General features: G+C 42.8%; 1 protein-coding gene across 2 annotated transcripts in view; it reads right to left on the reverse strand.

Annotated features, from left to right (window-relative positions):
• LOC138446671 (ATP-binding cassette sub-family C member 4-like) overlaps nucleotides 1-17151 on the reverse strand; it is a 174667-nt gene that overhangs the window by 126601 nt on the left and 30915 nt on the right. For both annotated transcript variants that reach the window (XM_069601903.1, XM_069601902.1), the window contains 4 exons: nucleotides 15392-15641; nucleotides 5633-5734; nucleotides 1797-1886; nucleotides 162-353 (listed from right to left, as the gene is read on the reverse strand). In XM_069601903.1, the coding sequence (XP_069458004.1) occupies nucleotides 162-353; nucleotides 1797-1886; nucleotides 5633-5734; nucleotides 15392-15641 (634 nt within the window). The remainder of the gene's footprint in view (nucleotides 1-161; nucleotides 354-1796; nucleotides 1887-5632; nucleotides 5735-15391; nucleotides 15642-17151) is intronic.

The following is a 17151-nucleotide window of genomic DNA, read 5'->3' on the forward strand; positions in this document are numbered from 1 at the left end:
GCATACTTACTCAGAAGACCGGTGTAAATACTAAACAACACTGAACAATCTTTCAAACTTTAGAAAAAAAAAAAAAAGAACTTTGAGCAAACTTTACTGATAGTTTAAACCAAGTCTGCCATTTGAAATTCTAGTACATGCTACTCAAAATTCCTACTTACCTCTCCCAATGCACAAGCCTTTATTACTTCTTCATATCGGTCTTTTTCATATTTCTTCCCAAATAAAATGTTACTCCTCACAGTTCCTGAGAACACCCAGGGCTGCTGAGAAACATATGCGATCCTCCCGTGCACACTGACCTGCCCCTGGCTCGGGGGCAGCTCCCCCAGCACAGCACGTAACAGTGATGACTGAAACAGACAGAAACACACATGCGTGAACAGAGAGCACTCAGAATGAAACATATCCCATAGCACAGCTGACCCCAGGCTGGTGCTTGATACACAATAGACCTCTTGCATTTAGAACAGGATAAAGTACAGCCCTGGAAGTTTGGACAAAAACAAATGAAAATAACACTATCGGTCAATGCAAATGAATGGCTGATAAGGAATATTAATAAAATACTATAACAATCTCCTCTGCCCAAGAGGAGCCCCAAAATGAAGCACTACACTCAGCAAAAACTAAGAATGTCTAACATCCTTCACTAGCAGAGCAGCCCAGCAGGGTGTGTATTTCATGTATCTGACGTTTAGCGCAGTTGTTCCTGCATCCAGGTATCCTGTATACTATCATGTAAGAATCGAATCACCAGTATGTCTGACGCAGGATACAGCATGCTTGGGGCTTGTGCACGGTGATGACCCAGAGAGATGTTATGGGGAGGGAGGTGGGAGGGGGGTTCATGTTTGGGAACACATGTACACCCATGGGGATTCATGCCAATGTATGGTAAAACCATACAGTATTGTAAAGTAAAATAAAGTAAAAATAAAAGAAAAATAAATAAATAAAAATAAAAAATGAAAAAAAAAGAAATAAAATACAAAAAAATTAAAAAAAGGCTATGTGTGAAGAATATATCCAAAGATGATTACTTAAAAGAATTCTGAAATGAGTTGTGTCTAAAAAGCAAAAGGCCATCATAGAGGAAATCATCACCCTCTCGTGTATACATCCACATTTAGGTTTATATATTTTGTTGTTTCACAACACAGGACACTAAGTGCAAGTGCACATCTTTCCAATCTCTTGTGACACAGAGAAGTGACGTGTCTGTGTCTATATCAGAGCGCTCACCACACTGGGCTGAGATAAACTGCCTGTGTATCTGTCTGGCCCTGGAACCTGGTTGCCTCTGGACGCTAGAGACGTCAGGGTCTGGCTCACATCTGTGTCTTTAGCTCCAGCATGTGGCTAAACATTCACTACATGTGCACTGAAAGGATCACATCAAGTCCCATGGGGAAATGCTCAGAGCTTCCTGGAAGAGCCTTCACCACCTCCAGACTTCCTGGAGGGGCCACTGTGATGAAAATAAATCCCCGCTGTTTCCATCCAACCTGAACAGCTGTCACATCAATAATTTCATTCACTGAGACGTCCAAATTCCTGACAAAGGTTCCCAGCTGTGCAATGTGAAGCACCAAGAAGGAAAACACAGTGTGCGCTTATCTAGATTTATTTGGCCATGAAACCTTGCAAAACCAATATTCCATGGAACAGTTTGAGAAACGCTGTTCTAGGTACACCCAGTTCAAACTGTGTCACACACAGCTCTGGGCTCGACTCTGAAAATTTAACAAGGGCAGTGGTGTTGCATCAAGCTGACAAAAGGCATCACAACTTACCTTTCCTGCACCCACAGGTCCAACCACAGCTAAGAGTTCACCGGGTCTGGCAATAAGGAAAAGGTCTTGGAGGGTTGGGTTTCCTGATTTCTGCAAATTAAAGTTTATAAAAATGTGCCCATTTCAATAAAGTAACATACATACTTCAGAAGGTAGAGAAAATTATGTAATAGTCATTGATATGCTAATGTAATCCACATTTTTCCCCTTCCTATTTTAAGATAGTAAGTCCTGGAGGCCTTTTCATCCAATCATACATATCTCTTTGGGGGTTAACAAGGCTCATTGTTTTACCAGATTTCCATAAGGACATAGCTCTAGAGACCCACAGAATTTTAGTCGTAGAAACGACAAGGCACCTGCCTGAAACGCAAACTGAATAATGCACATAAGCTTATTAATATAATGCACTTAATAGAATATCCAGCTTGGGAAACTTTTAATCATTTATGTTTTCATCATGACCCTTGGTTTTACTCTCCACAGTTCAATTCAGTTCAGTCACTCAGTCGTGTCCAACTCTTTGCGACCCCATGGACTGCAGCATGCCAGGCTTCCCTGTCCATCACCAACTCCCAGAGCACATTCAAACTCATGTCCGTAGAGTTGGTGACGCCATCCAACCAGCTCATCCTTTGTCATCCCCTTCTCCTTCTGCCTTCAATTTTTCCCAGCATCAGGGTCTTTTCAAATGAGTCAGTTTTCCACATCAGGTGGCCAAAATGTTGGAGCTTCAGCTTCAGCATCAGTCCTTCCAATGAATGTTCAGGACTGATTTCCTTTCAGATTGACAGGTTGGATCTCTTCGTTGTCCAAGGGACTCTCAAGAGTCTTCTCCAGCACCCCAGTTCAAAAGCATCATCAATCCCCACAAGGTGGCAGCATAAGTTCCTGGCATGCCTGGCCCTTTAATTAATTTGAAATCTCCACTAATCTCTCCACTTTCATTTGATAAAGAATGAACCTCAGTAGTGCTCAGCAAGCAAAGGGGTACTTTATGTAATAGTCACTCTTGGCAAATTAAGTGTTATTAATAACGGTCCAAGCTCTAATTTTTAACAAGAGCTCTAATTTAATACTACCACCATCAACAACAACAATAAATGGGGAATGAGTTAATTATGACATGATGAATCAAAGTGATAAAGCCTTAATTTTATATGTATTTATATACATTACCTGTCTTGGCTGAATGGAGGATAATAAAGTACTTCTACTGAAGAAAAACAGGCAGCTTATTTACTGTCTGAGCCACCAGGGAAGCCCAAAGGAACAAAATAACAACAAAAACCATGGAGATACATGCGCTAGTACCCCCACCCAATGCAACGGAGGACAAAGTATTCATTGTGCCAATAGCAAGTCACATTCTTGAGAGACTTACAGGCTCATGTATGTCGTTACATATCATAAGTGTTAAGAAAACTGTCAATAGCTGCCAATGCTTAAAAAAAAAAGGAAAAAGAATGGTGACACTTGACTCTAAAGTGCCCCAAAGACTAAAAACATGACTCTGAATTTAAAAGTCTGAATATTCCTCAAAATGAAAAATTTCTCCGGAAAGAAATGAACTAATTATAAAGCATTCACATGCTAAAAAATGACAGTTATTTTGCATGGTCAAAAACACCAGCCCCAGATTAAAAAAAAAAAAAAAAACTATAAATCTACCAATAAGAAGCTAGGTATTAAAACATAAGAAATATTTTCTAACCTTCTCCACTTCTTTATTCTTTTCTGACACTTAGCGTATTTTATCACTCAGTTATGACTAAAAAACAATGAGTCACATACCAACATCAGCTGCCTGTCACCACCCCTCACAGTTTCCCAGGGTCAAACACTGAGTTCCCTCCCTGCTCAGGCTTCAGGATCAGGCACTACTCAGCCGAGACCAGTAGAGGGCAGCACTCAGCAGTGCAGAAGTGCTGAGTCCAGTCAATTCCTGGTTATCCAGACTCAGGGGATGCTGACTCAACAAAGATCATCAGCTGAGCCCCCGCTCTGTACCAGACATAGTTGAAAACCCCATGAATAAATGGAGGCTACAACAGGACCATTTATTTTACAGCTTCAAGATTGAGACCAAGTTCCATCATTTCATGAATGAGAACGGGGTCCCTGAAACCTGCCCCTACCTGCCCACCTGCCCACCTGGCTCTCTAATGGAGCAGGTTACAGAGAGTTCATGTCTATCTCCTGCCTCTCAACCCAGCAGGGGCTTCATTCAGATTCAGCTTCTCTTTAAAACCCCAATGTCTGTGTCCCCCGTCCAAGGGATCTCTCACCCATGATCTAACCTGACAGCCATAATTACTAATGACCTTCCATGGGCAAGGCCAGGACAACATAACAGGCTGTTCTGTTTTACAATGCAAGCTGCACAAAAATCTGAGAACATGTTATTAAGTTCTTGAAAGAAAAACAAAACAGCTCATTTTAAAATGCTGCATAATTTGGTACAAAAGAAATTTGGTAATGGGTCATTAAAAAATATATGTTTGCATTCACATGGAGTGGTATTTATAATGGAATTTTAGTGCTTTCCATAAATGCTTCAAGAGTACTGTGATGAGAAATACAAAACAAGAGGTAAATCTACCGGAATACGGTATGAGAAACTCTCAGGATAGGTCAGGCGCCTTCTGTGTGGTGCCATGTGCAACTGGCACAGGGCTGTGGTTTTATATATTCGGGAACATATTATCCTACTGTGCTATTGACGGAGATGGCAAGCACTTAATCAGAAGCTGGTGAACACCAGGCATGAAAGATAGGAGGAGTCTACAGAGTCTAGACACTTGCCCTATGGTCCCCACTCTGACAGCAGCCAGGCTTCTGAGCTCTGCTCTGGAGAGTGGACCCTCTGGTAGAGACATCTCCTTCCTGAGTCCTCCCGGCTCTTGGGTGGGAACAGTTTCCTGCCTTTGCTAATTTCTGGGTTGTCTCACCCACCACCATTTTGCTGTTTCTGCTTTTGCCCACTCTTGTGATCTATGCAACTAATTCCCTGCATGGAACTCCCTCTCCCATGGTGGGGTTCTTTTCTCCTGACTAATCCACAATGATACAGGAGGATGTGCACAGAGGACCAGGGAACCACGGAGGCAGGAACATTTCAGCCATTGATAAAGGAGGCAGCATTGCATGTGCAATTTTGAAAGTGGACCCTTGTTTTTTTTTTCTGTTTGCCAGAAAGTCATAAATAAACCAAGTGTTAAAAAATCACAGTTCTCCCTGTCAGTTTCCACACACTGCAGCCCTTCAACTAGGAATCACTGGTGCTCACTATACCCACCTGCTGCTTCCTTCCTACCCCTGGCTGCTACCAAAGTAGCCAGAACCATCCAGAAGCTTAGGATGAGGGAGCCCCTACTTTACCCCACAGCAAAGATCCAGATCATGGCCTCACTGCATGTACAATAAAGTGATCTGATAATCAAGGCAAAAAATGTACACTGATTCCCCAAAGCCTCTTTAACAACTGTCTGTGTATTCATTAGTTAAACCATTCCACACTGCAGCATTTTGTCCATCCAGTCCTATAAATCCTAACATTATAAACACATGTACTTTAAATTCAAAATGTGCTACTACTTTGAAAGCTCTCTTGAAAATGAAATAAAAAGCAACATGTCAAACTTCTTAGGCTGATTTTTATGCTTAATCTCCATTAGCTGCAACCTTATTCCTGATTTTGAGAATATTTATAACATACTCTTAATATGTGAGCAAATCACATTTTACACCATGTGGAAAACCTCATCATTCTCCCATAAACCTATGTCTTCAGTTGTCAATTAGTAGTCATGATCTTGGGGTGGAGGGCTTGTTACCTTATCCCAAGAAGCAGTGAAATTGTTTATGTCCACTATCCTTTTACCATCTGATGCCAGCTGAGTGTTGAGCTGAGGTATCTCATCAAGTAATAGGAAGTTCTACAGAAAAAGGAGAAACACAGATTGCTAAACTGCAAAAACAAAGTACAAACAAAAATAGTTGCTTTTCTGGAATTTATAATAAAAGATTTTATACAGCCTACATATCATTTTGTCAGCTGTATGCAAACTAGTTTTGTTTCATATCAGAACATACTAAATAATATATATTATATAGAAAAATATATATTATATGGTATACATAATCATATAATATAGTATACATAGTGTGCATAGAGTGTTTTATATACATATGTATGTGTGTATATAAACATATTTATATATAAGGCACATATAAGAATATTTTATATACAAACACTGTTATTTAATTGCTCAGTCAAGTATGACTCTTTTAAGACCTGCATGGGATTTTCTGGGCAAGAATACTGGAATCGGTTGCCATTTCCTTTTCCGGGGGATCTTCCCAACCCAGGGATCAAACCTGCATCTCTTGTATCTCCTGCTTTGGCAGGAGGATTCTTTACTACTGTGCCACCTGGGAAGCCATATAAACATAAGGTTATTTACCACTAGCACCACCTGGGAAGCCATACACACACACACATATAAAATAAACAGTTCCTGGCCATGAGCAAAGTAGTGACTTTCTCAACAAGTGTACTGGTTCCTCCTTAAAGAGAAAATATGACTCCAAACTTCAACACATTTAGAAGCTGGATATTTTTATTGTTTACTTTTTGAGTTACTAACAACAAACAGGATAACTGGCAGGAAACAATTCCACAAATACTTATTGAGTCCCACCAGGTGCCAAGCACCACGTGACACTGCTAGGAAACAGTGAGGAAGGCCATGCCCAGGCCTTCAGGCATCAAGGGTCACAGGACAGGCTGGGACAAGACCAATGGCAGAGATGCCAAACAAAAACTCTGGCAATGCCTGTTTTGCATCCTGACCTTTCCCTGGATGCTTAAACATACTCTGCCTTTTTCCTAATGTGTTTTAAGTCAGTATCACTGTTTTCCATTTCTTATCACTTAAGTTGTTATTCTAAAAATGAAGTGCTCTTAAATTTCTCTTAAAAATATTTTACAAGCATCTTTCCACAATCAACTGTCTCTTCTTCTTGGACACTGCCCTCTCTCCTACAACAGGAATGACTGTAGCTCCCACTTCTTGCCATGTTCACATTGCTTAGCAGTTATTCAGTGGAATGTAGCTGATTAAAACCAACTCCTGAGAACCACTACAAAGCTAGCATAATCTTATGCACGAAAACTCCCTCCTGTCCTGCAAATGCTGGACATAATCCAACAAGAAAAGCTACTATGGCAGAGAAATTGAGTAAACAACTAAGACAACCCCAGTGCCATCGCCTCCTCCAAGAACCATGAAAGTGTGGCAGAGACTGCTGGCTGTCCTCAAAATCTGCTCTCATTTTTCCCAAACCCCAGATATTAGCTGCAAGCGGCAGCCTGGAAGAAGGCCTTCGCTCTCCAGGCTCCCAAGCAGATAGGAGCAGCCACGTGACTAAATCCAGGCCAGTGGAGAGTGACAATGTCCAGAACCTTCCTCTGCCCCATGGCCTGGGCTTTGGAGGCTGCTAGCTTGGTCAAGGCCATACACAGTGGAGTAACAGGAAAGAGTCTGGGACCTCCCTAGTGATGCAGTTGATAGGAATCTGCCTGCCAATGCAGGGGACATGAATTTGATCCCTGGTCCAGAAGATTCGACATGCCACAGAGCAACTAAGCCCATGTGCCACAACTCCTGAGTCTGAGCTCAGAGCCCAAGTGCCACAACTACCGAAGCCTGGGCACCTGGAGCCCATACTCCACAAGAGAAGTCACTGCAATGAGAAGCTTGCTTGCCACAGCTAGAGAAAATCTGTGCAGCAAGGAAGACCCAGCACAGATAGAATTAAATTTTTGTTAGAAAAAAGGAAAGAGTCTGAGTCCCTAACACCATGGAGGATGATTCCCAAACAAAAAAAAGTCTGCTGAAATCCTAAACTATTACCGCAAAATATGACTTAAAAAAAGGGTTGCTGCAGATGTAATCAATTAAGGTGAGATCACACTGGAGTAGATCACAAATCCAATAGTAGTGTCCTTCTAAGAAGAGAAAACCAGGAATACACACACACTGGCAGGAAATGCCCACGTGATGGTGGAGACAGAAGCTGGGGTGATGGCAGTTACAAGCCAAGGAAGATCAAGGTTTTCCTGCAACAACCTAAGCTAACAGAGGCGAGGAAGGATTCCCTCTTACAGGATTCAGAGGGATGGTGACCCTGCTGACTCCTTGACTTCAGACTTCTAGGCTCCAGGACTGAGACACAATCCATTTCTGGGGTTTTAAGCACCTGTTTGTGGTACTTGGTTACAGCAGCCCCAGGAAACCCATACAGAGCCTTATAAGGACACTTGCATGAGAGAAAAATAAACTATCTGTGCAAGCAGCTTTAACATGGGTAATTCTAGGACTCATAGGCAAACTGAGTCCAAACCAACATAAGAGGAAACTGAAATAAGCATCTGAGCATGTGGGAGAAAGAAAACAATACATACTCAGTAACCTATTACCCTAAAAATCATAAACACACTTCAAGTCCTTGACACCCAGAATATCATGCCCCCGAATCATAAATGTGATTGAGATCTTCTACTGCAAAAGAACAACTGGTAAAAACTGAACATGAAAACCTGCTTCTGTGCAGGAAAAGAAAGACATCGTGATCCCTGCATCTCTCTCAAAGGCCAGCTGGTGGGAGACGCCATCCACTTGTTCCCTCTTCCTCTCATCCAGGCTCACTGAGAGCCTAATGCTGGGCATGGGTCCTCCTCCCCACCCCGAGCCCGAGCCCAGCAGGAGACAGGGTGGACGGACAATGGTCTGAGGACTCCTCTGCAGACTCTCAACCACCACAGCCCGAGTTCCCACTCCATACCACCTCTTCCGTAGTCAGCCAGGTACCAGCTCTCACCTGTTCTGACACAGCTCATCCCTCTCCCAATGCTTTTCTCTCAAAACAATATGATTTCAGAATTTCACCCACTTTTAAACACTGAAAATATTAATACAACTTTTCTTTTGCTGGCTCCTTCGCCAGCCCTCCCCAACACGACCAAACCGATCCCAACACCACTTCTTCCTGATCTCTTTACAGCACTTCTGAGTGTCCACCATACTTAATACACCCAGAGACCCATCAGTACCTAAGTCCACACTCCCCAGGTGGCCTCTGCCTTGATGCCCTGAGTACTAACCCCACCCCTCCTTCTGAGTCCATCTCAAAGGCTAACCCTCCATGGAACCACTCAGGACGATCCAGGCTGACACTGCCCTCCCTACCTCTGAATCCCCAGAGAGATAGTAAGTCACATAGAGGAGAGACACTACATCATTCATGCACCTACAGTCACAACTCCAACTGAGACCAAGCTTTGCACAGAGTCAACCCATCATGGGTAAGGCAAGGAACAGACTGTAGGGCTGGTTCAAATCAGTACAAACACTGACTGCATGACTGCTATAGCCTTACACAGTCTGAGCTAACACGGCAACAAGCCAAAGGTTACACACGTATGTTGTACATTTTTTCTAGACAGAAATTCCAAGTTTAGCTTAAATGTGTTACCAAGACAAAAAACTGTGTTAAGTATGTGCACAGTTCAGTTCAGTTCAGTCGCTCAGTCGTGTCCGACTCTTTGTGACCCCATGAATTGCAGCACGCCAGGCCTCCCTGTCCATCACCAACTCCCGGAGTTCACTCAGACTCACGTCCATCGAGTCAGTGATGCCATCCAGCCATCTCATCCTCTTCTCCTCCTGCCCCCAATCCCTCCCAGCATCAGAGTCTTTTCCAATGAGTCAACTCTTCGCATGAGGTGGCCAAAGTATTGGAGTTTCAGCTTTAGCATCATTCCTTCCAAAGAAATCCCAGGGCTGATCTCCTTCAGAATGGACTGGTTGGATCTCCTTGCAGTCCAAGGGACTCTCAAGAGTCTTCTCCAACACCACAGTTCAAAAGCATCAATTCTTCAGCACTCAGCCGTCTTCATAGTCCAACTCTCACATCCATACATGACTCTGATATTGTTCCTCTAATCTATGTAAACAGCACTATTTGTATGGTGCTCTCTCCTTCTTCAATATTAAAGTTAATCCTTTTATGGCCCAAGATGAACCATTTGGAGATTATCCCAAAATACATCTTATGGGTGAGGGGCCTGGTGCCATTCTAAGTTTTGAGACATTCCTTTCTTTCATTAACAGACTGCTGGTGACTTTATAACATCCAGCTAAAGACTAGCAGGGGGTACTCTTTCTGCCCCCTTCTGATGCCTATGTCAGAAGCTTTCTCTATCTCCTTTATACTTTAATATAACTTTGTTACACAAAAGCTCTGAGCAATCAAGCCTCATCTCTGGCCCTGGATTGAATTCTTCTCCTATGGGGGCCAAGAATCCTGGCGTCGTAATTCAACAACAACCTTTCACTAGGACTCCCAGATATGACCTGAGAATAAATCCTAGGAGATGATCATCCAGTCTACTGAGTCCCAGACTCCGGGTGACAGTGGGGCAGCAGAGCTCAACCCCACACTGTATTCTAAACTCCTCATGCCCACCACACTTTCAGCCCATCTGTGGTCAAACCTCACCCAGCTCTAACCACCTGTCAGTAAACTCAGCTGACCTTTTCGTCTACTCTTGCTGCCCTTTTCACCTTCTAATTGGACATTAACCCATCTAAGTGAGAGGCAGGTTGAGGAAAAAAATGAATATCTAATCACTGTCTACTACCTGTTAGATAACAGCATAGGAACTAAATAACAGGATAAAAGGATAAGAACTAAAGAGCCTCTTGATGAAAGTGAAAGTGGAGAGTGAAAAGTTGGCTTAAAACTCAACATTCAGAAAACTAAGATCATGGCATCTGGTCCCATCACTTCATGGCAAATATTTGGGGAAACAATGAAAACAGTGACAGATTTTATTTTCTTGGGCTCCAAAATCACTGCAGATGGTGACTGCAGCCATGAAATTAAAAGACACTTGCTCCTTGGAAGAAAAGCTATTATCAACCTAGACAGCATATTAAAAAGCAGAGACATTACTTTGCCAACAAACGTCCATCTAGTCAAAGCTATGGTTTTTGTAGTAGTTGTGTATGGATGTGAGAGCTGGGCTATAAAGAAAGCTGAGCGCAGAAGAATTGATGCTTTTGAACTTCGGTGTCAGAGAAGACTCTGAGAGTCCCTTGGACTGCAAGGAGATCCAACCAGTCCATCCTAAAGGAAATCAGTCCTGAATATTCATTGGAAGGGCTGATGCTGAAGCTGAAACTCCAATACTTTGGCCACCTGATGTAAAGAATTGACTCATTAGAAAAGACCCTGATGCTGGGAAAGACTGAAGGCAGGAGGAGGAGGAAACAACAGAGGATGAGATGGTTGGATGGCATCACTGACTCAATGGACAAGAGTTTGAGCAAGTTTCAGGAGTTGGTGATGGACAGGGAAGCCTGGCGTGCTGCCATCCATGGAGTTGCAAAGAGTCAGACACAACTAAGTAACTGAACTGAACTGAACAGAATGGGAAGCTGAATCGGGCCAAGGACAATCAGTGAAGTGGGTCTTATAGCAAACATTTAGATATTTCTAAGCATCTCAGAATTCAAAACCAAGTTCATGCTCTCCACCCCAAGGTTGGCTCTCCTCTAGTATTCACTATTTGAGTGAATCCAGGTGATTTTATAGCCCCAAAATGTGAAGCAGCCTGAGATCCACCTTTTCCACCCTCAATACCCAACTCAAGATGTGCCCCGAGTATCTCTCAAATCTGGCCAAGTCTCCCTATTTCACCCTAAACCTAATCACATCATCTCATCCCTGGATGAGATGTCTGGCCCCAGGTGAGTGATCACACCATCATGATTATCTGGGTCATGAAGATCTTTTTGTATAGTTCTTCTGTGTATTCTTGCCACCTCTTCTTAATGTCTTCTGCTTCTGCTAGGTCCATACAATTTCTGTCCTTCATTGAGTCCATCTTTGCATGAAATGTTCCCTTGGTATCTCTGATTTTCTTAAAGAGATCTCTGGTCTTTCCTATTCTATTGTTTTCCTCTATTTTTTTGCACTGATCACTGAGGAAGGCTTTCTTATCTCTCCTTGCTATTCTTTGGAACTCTGAATTCAAATGGGTATATCTTTCCTTTTCTCCTTTGACTTTTGCTTTCTTTTTTACACAGCTATTTGTAAGACAGCCATTTTGCATTTTTGAAATTCTTGGGGATGGTCTTGATCCCTGTCTCCTGTACAATATCATGAACCTCTGTCCATAGTTCTGACAGAATGTGGTCCACTGGAGAAAGGAATGGCAAACCACTTCAGTATTCTTGGCTTTAGAACCCCATGAACAGTATGAAAAGGCAAAAAGGACATGGAAAGATGAACTCCCCAGGTCGGTAGGTGCCCAATTTGCTACTGGAGATCAGTGGAGAAATAACTCCAGAAAGAATGAAGGGATGGAGCCAAAGCAAAAACAACAGCAAAATTGCGGATGTGACTGGTGATAAAAGCAAGGTCCAATGCTGTAAAGAACAATATTGCATAGGAAGCTGGAATGTTAGGTCCATGACTCAAGGCAAATTGGAAGTGGTCAAACAGGAGATGGAAAGAGTGAACATCAACATTCTAGGAATCAGTGAACTAAGCTGGACTGGAATGGATGAATTTAACTCAGATGACCATTATATCTAATACTGTGAGCAGGAATCCCTTAGAAGAAATGGAGTAGCCATCACAGTCAACAAAAGAGTCCAAAATGCAGTACTTGGATGCAGTCTCTGAAATGATAGAATGATCTGTGTTCATTTCCAAGGCAAGCCATTCAATATCATGGAAATCCAAGTCTATGCCCTGACCAGTAACGCTGAAGAAGCTGAAGCTGAATGCTTCTATGAAGACCTACAAGACCTTTTAGAACTAACACCCCCAAAAAACATCCTTTTCATTATAGGGGACTGGAATGCAAAAGTAGGAAGTCAAGAAATACCTGGAATAACAGGCAAATTTGGCCTTGGAGTACAGAAAGAAGCAGGGCAAAGGCTAATAGAGTTTTGCCAAGAGAATGCACTGGTCATAGCAAACACCCTCTTCCAACAACACAAGAGAAGACCCTACACATGGACATCACCAGATGGTCAACACCAAAATCAGATTGATTCTATTCTTTGCAGCCAAAGATTGAGAAGATCTATACAGTCAGCAAAACAAGACTGGGAGCTGACTATGGCTCAGATCATGAACTACTTATTGCCAAATTCAGACTTAAAGTGAAGAAAATGGGGATAACCACTAGACTAATCAAATTGTTTTTGATTCTGCCCAAATCAAAAGTGCTTCCTTCATCAGAACAAAAAGTAGCTTAACAAAGAAAATTTGTCAGCCCCAGAAAATTCAAAGTTTTCCCCAGGTCATAATTTTAATATTACTGCACACATCTACATGGGAAGAAATTTCAAGCATCAGACAGTTTGATTGAACTTTGGTGGGAAAGAAATAAAAAAATCTTAGTGAATCAGGAACTCCAAAGTATGATCATGTAGGTTTGAAGACCCTGATGCTGGGTAAGATCAATGCAGGAGGAGAAGAGGATGACAGAAGATGAGATGGTTGGATGGCATCACCAATTCAATGGACTTGAGTTTGAGTAGGCTTTGGGAGTTGGTGATGGGCAGGGAGGCCTGGCATGCTGCGATCCATGGGGTTGCAAAGAGTCGGACATGATTGAGCAACTGAATTGAACTGAAGTGAACTAGGTGATTCTGATTAACTAGACAACTAAATATTTTAAAGGGCTGTAGAATTATATGGGCTGAAGAAGCATCTAATATCTGAATGAAAGTCTAACACCAATTACTTCAACTCACCAGGAAGCAAGGGCTTCCTTGGTGGCTCAGAGGGTAAAGCGTCTGCCTGCAATGTGGGAGACCTGGGTTAGATCCCTGGGTTGGGAAGATCCCCTGGAGAAGGAAATGGCAACCCACTCCAGTACTCTTGCCTGGAAAATGCCATGGACGGAGGATCCTGGTAGGCCACAGTCCATGGGGTCCAAAGAGTCAGACATGACTGAGCGACTTCACTTCACTTCACCAGGAAGCAGTTTTCCACGATAATACCTACTCTTCTCACCACTCTTATTCTCAGCCATTGGTCACATCTTTAGTGAAAATAGCTACTGCTGACAGATCTCTAAATTCCTAGACCAACTTCCTGCCAGACATCTAGTATACACAAGGGAAACTTTAGGTTTTCTGCCCAGATCACAAGTGCTTCCTTCATCAGAACACAAAGCAGCCTGACAAAGGAAATTTGTCAGCCCCAGAAAATTCAATGTTCTCCCCAGGTCATGATTCTAATATTACTGCACACATCTACATGGGAAGAAATTTCAAGCCTCGGACAGTTCAATTGCATTTTGGTGGGAAAGGAATAAAAAACCCTACCCAAATATTTGAGCACAATTCCCTGAAAACCTTCTGCAGGACCCTTTTCATGTCACAGTTCTTGGTGCATCACATAAGCTACCAAAGAATCAGAGTTATTACTTTTCTCCACTACAACCATACTTAATGGTTAGGCATTTGCAAGAGCTCAGACATGATGAAGCTGGAAGTTTTCTTCAGTTAAATATTTTCTGAGCATCTGCTATTTGACAGGACTACAAAGATGAACGAGGCATTGTATCTGCCCTTTATGTAAGTCTGGAGCTCAGGGAGGGAAAGAAATCCATTTATACCTGGCTTAGTGAGGACAAAGTCATGTCCAAGAGCTCAAAGGAGGAAATAGGGATTCAAGTGGGTGTGATGGTTACTTTTATGTTGATTTAGGTAAACCACAGTCCCCAGATACTTGTTCAAACATGTATTACAGTGAAAGTATTTTTCAGATGAGATGGACACTTAAATAAGTAGACTCTCAGTAGAGCATGGAGCAGATTATCATCAATAATGTAGGTGGGTCTCATTCAATTAGTTAAAGGCCTTAAGAAAAATTAGACCAATATCAATAATAATAAAACCACAGCCACACAACACACCTGAAGCTTCCATCTTGGACAAATTACCGTGTCACTCATTACATCACTACAGTCCCAGATATTCCTGAATGTATTTCAAGATGTGAAAGCTATGAAAAAGAAATTCTGTAAACTGCATGGACCGTCCCTTATCAGTGTTGCTAGAAGTCCCATAAGAAAGAATGATAAACTCGGGGAATCAGAAATGACCCAGTATGGCTGATCTGTTTTATGGGTAATAGTTTTTTACAGTATAGAAACCTCATCACACACACACAAATCTCATCTGAGTCAGCACAGGAGATGCAGTCCGCTTCCTTCCTTCTCCTGCTTTTGGTCACTTCAATTGCCCTGTGGGCATCACTGCACATAGAGCCTGTGCCACTGCTATTGATATTACTGCCCCTAAATGAGCAGGGATCCTACGTGCTTTGTAATGCATTCCACCTAAGACGAGACAGGAGTATGTAAGACAGTTTGGAATGACTGACAGATTTGACACTGAGAGAGGTAAATCTCACCTAACTGGAACACAGTGACACCACAAAAAAGGAGGCAATTTACAAAGAATCCACCTGCAATGGAAAAAAATTATCTGTCACCAAACCTTGATTCTTTGGATGCTGACAATGGCCTCTGACACCTTCTCGACAGCCATGGGGAAGTAGAGAGTGCTCGAAAACCGTAGAGCCTCGAACAGCGTCACCACCACAAACACTTGGCTGGCTGTGATCAGGTTGTCAAGGAGATCATTGGTGATGAAGGTGACAAAAATCATGATTTTGCTAACAGCAAAAAATGATGCCAAATTCATTCCTCTAAGGTAGGAAATTTTCAGAATCTTGGAAATTTCCTTCCTAGAAAGGACAGTAGGAAATAGCATTTTTAAGAACCATTGACATCCAACGCATGAATTCAAGTGCCCTGTGTGAGTGGCCCCTTTTTAGGGAGTGGACACAGATTAAGGTAAACCCTCAGTCATGGCATGGAGACACTCAGAGTGCACACCTGGGACTCTGCTCCAAACCAGGGGCTACACACTTCATCGCCACTTCACTTTTCCAACTAAATGAAGTCTTAATGTCACACTTTTAAAAACTGGGCTCAATCCGACAGGATTTGAACATACATTCAGCGAGCATTCACAACCACATATCCTGTGCTGGGCTTCTCATTGATGATAGAAAAAAATGCCCACCCCCACCAGGACCTCATAAACTTGGAGAGGAAAAGAATAATAAACCTCGGGACTTCCCTGATGGTCCTGTGGATAAGAATTGGCCTCCCAATGCAGCAGACATGGGCTCAGTCTCTGGTCTGGAAGATTCCACATGCTGCAGAGCAACTAAGCCTGTGCGCCACAGCTACTGAGCCCAAGCTCGAGAGCCCGTGCATTACTGCAGCTACTGAAGCCTGTGCACCTAGAGCCTGTGCTCCACAGCAAGAGAACCAGCAGTTAGAAGCCCAAGAACAGCAATGAAAAGTAGCCCCCGCCCGCCACAACTACAGAAAGCCTGTGCACAGCAATGAAAACCCAGCACAACCAAAAATAAATGAGTAAAGAAATAAAAAAGATGTAGTGTGATGCGTGTGTACATTTTTAAAAAAGAACACAAAATTTGTGAGACACCAAAACATTAGACAGAGGCAGCCAGCACATCCCCACAGGAGCACAGAGCTGAGTCATGTAACTCAGAGCAGTAGAGACAGGACAGGTCACACACATGTGGACCCTGAGAAGATGAGCAGGAGTCAGTTAGGCCTGGCAGAGACCAGAGGAGAAGGAAGATGAGTGTGTATTTCCAGCAGAGGGCGCGCAGCCCCCCACAAAGATGCAAAGTGAGAGGTGACAGGGTACTCCCAGAAAATTCTAAGTCCCCTGTGCTAGAGTATAAACACTCATCAGATATTTCAATGAAACATTTTTTTTTAAATCTACAAACATAAAGCAAAGACAAAGAAATAGTATTTTCATGGCTTTAGAATGAGTAATACTGATCCATAATGTTTGGCCTGATAGAGGTACACTCAATCTATAATCTCCCCATTTATGCTGCTGCTGCTGCTGTTGCTGCTGCTGCTAAGTTGCTTCAGTCGTGTCCAACTCTGTGCGACCCCACAGATGGCAGCCCATCAGGCTCCCCTGTCCCTGGGGTTCTCCAGGCAAGAACACTGGAGTGGGTTGCCATGTCCTTCTCCAATGCATGATGGTGAAAAGTGAAAGTGAAGTCGCTCAGTCGTGTCTGACCCTTAGAGACCCCTTGGACTGCAGCCCACCAGGCTCCTCCGTCCATGGGATTTTCCAGGCAAGAGTACTGGAATGGGGCTACATTAACACATATTATAGCTTTAGTTTAAATATCATCT

Source organism: Ovis canadensis, chromosome 10, assembly GCF_042477335.2.
Source record: "Ovis canadensis isolate MfBH-ARS-UI-01 breed Bighorn chromosome 10, ARS-UI_OviCan_v2, whole genome shotgun sequence".
Taxonomy (NCBI): Eukaryota; Metazoa; Chordata; class Mammalia; order Artiodactyla; family Bovidae; genus Ovis; species Ovis canadensis.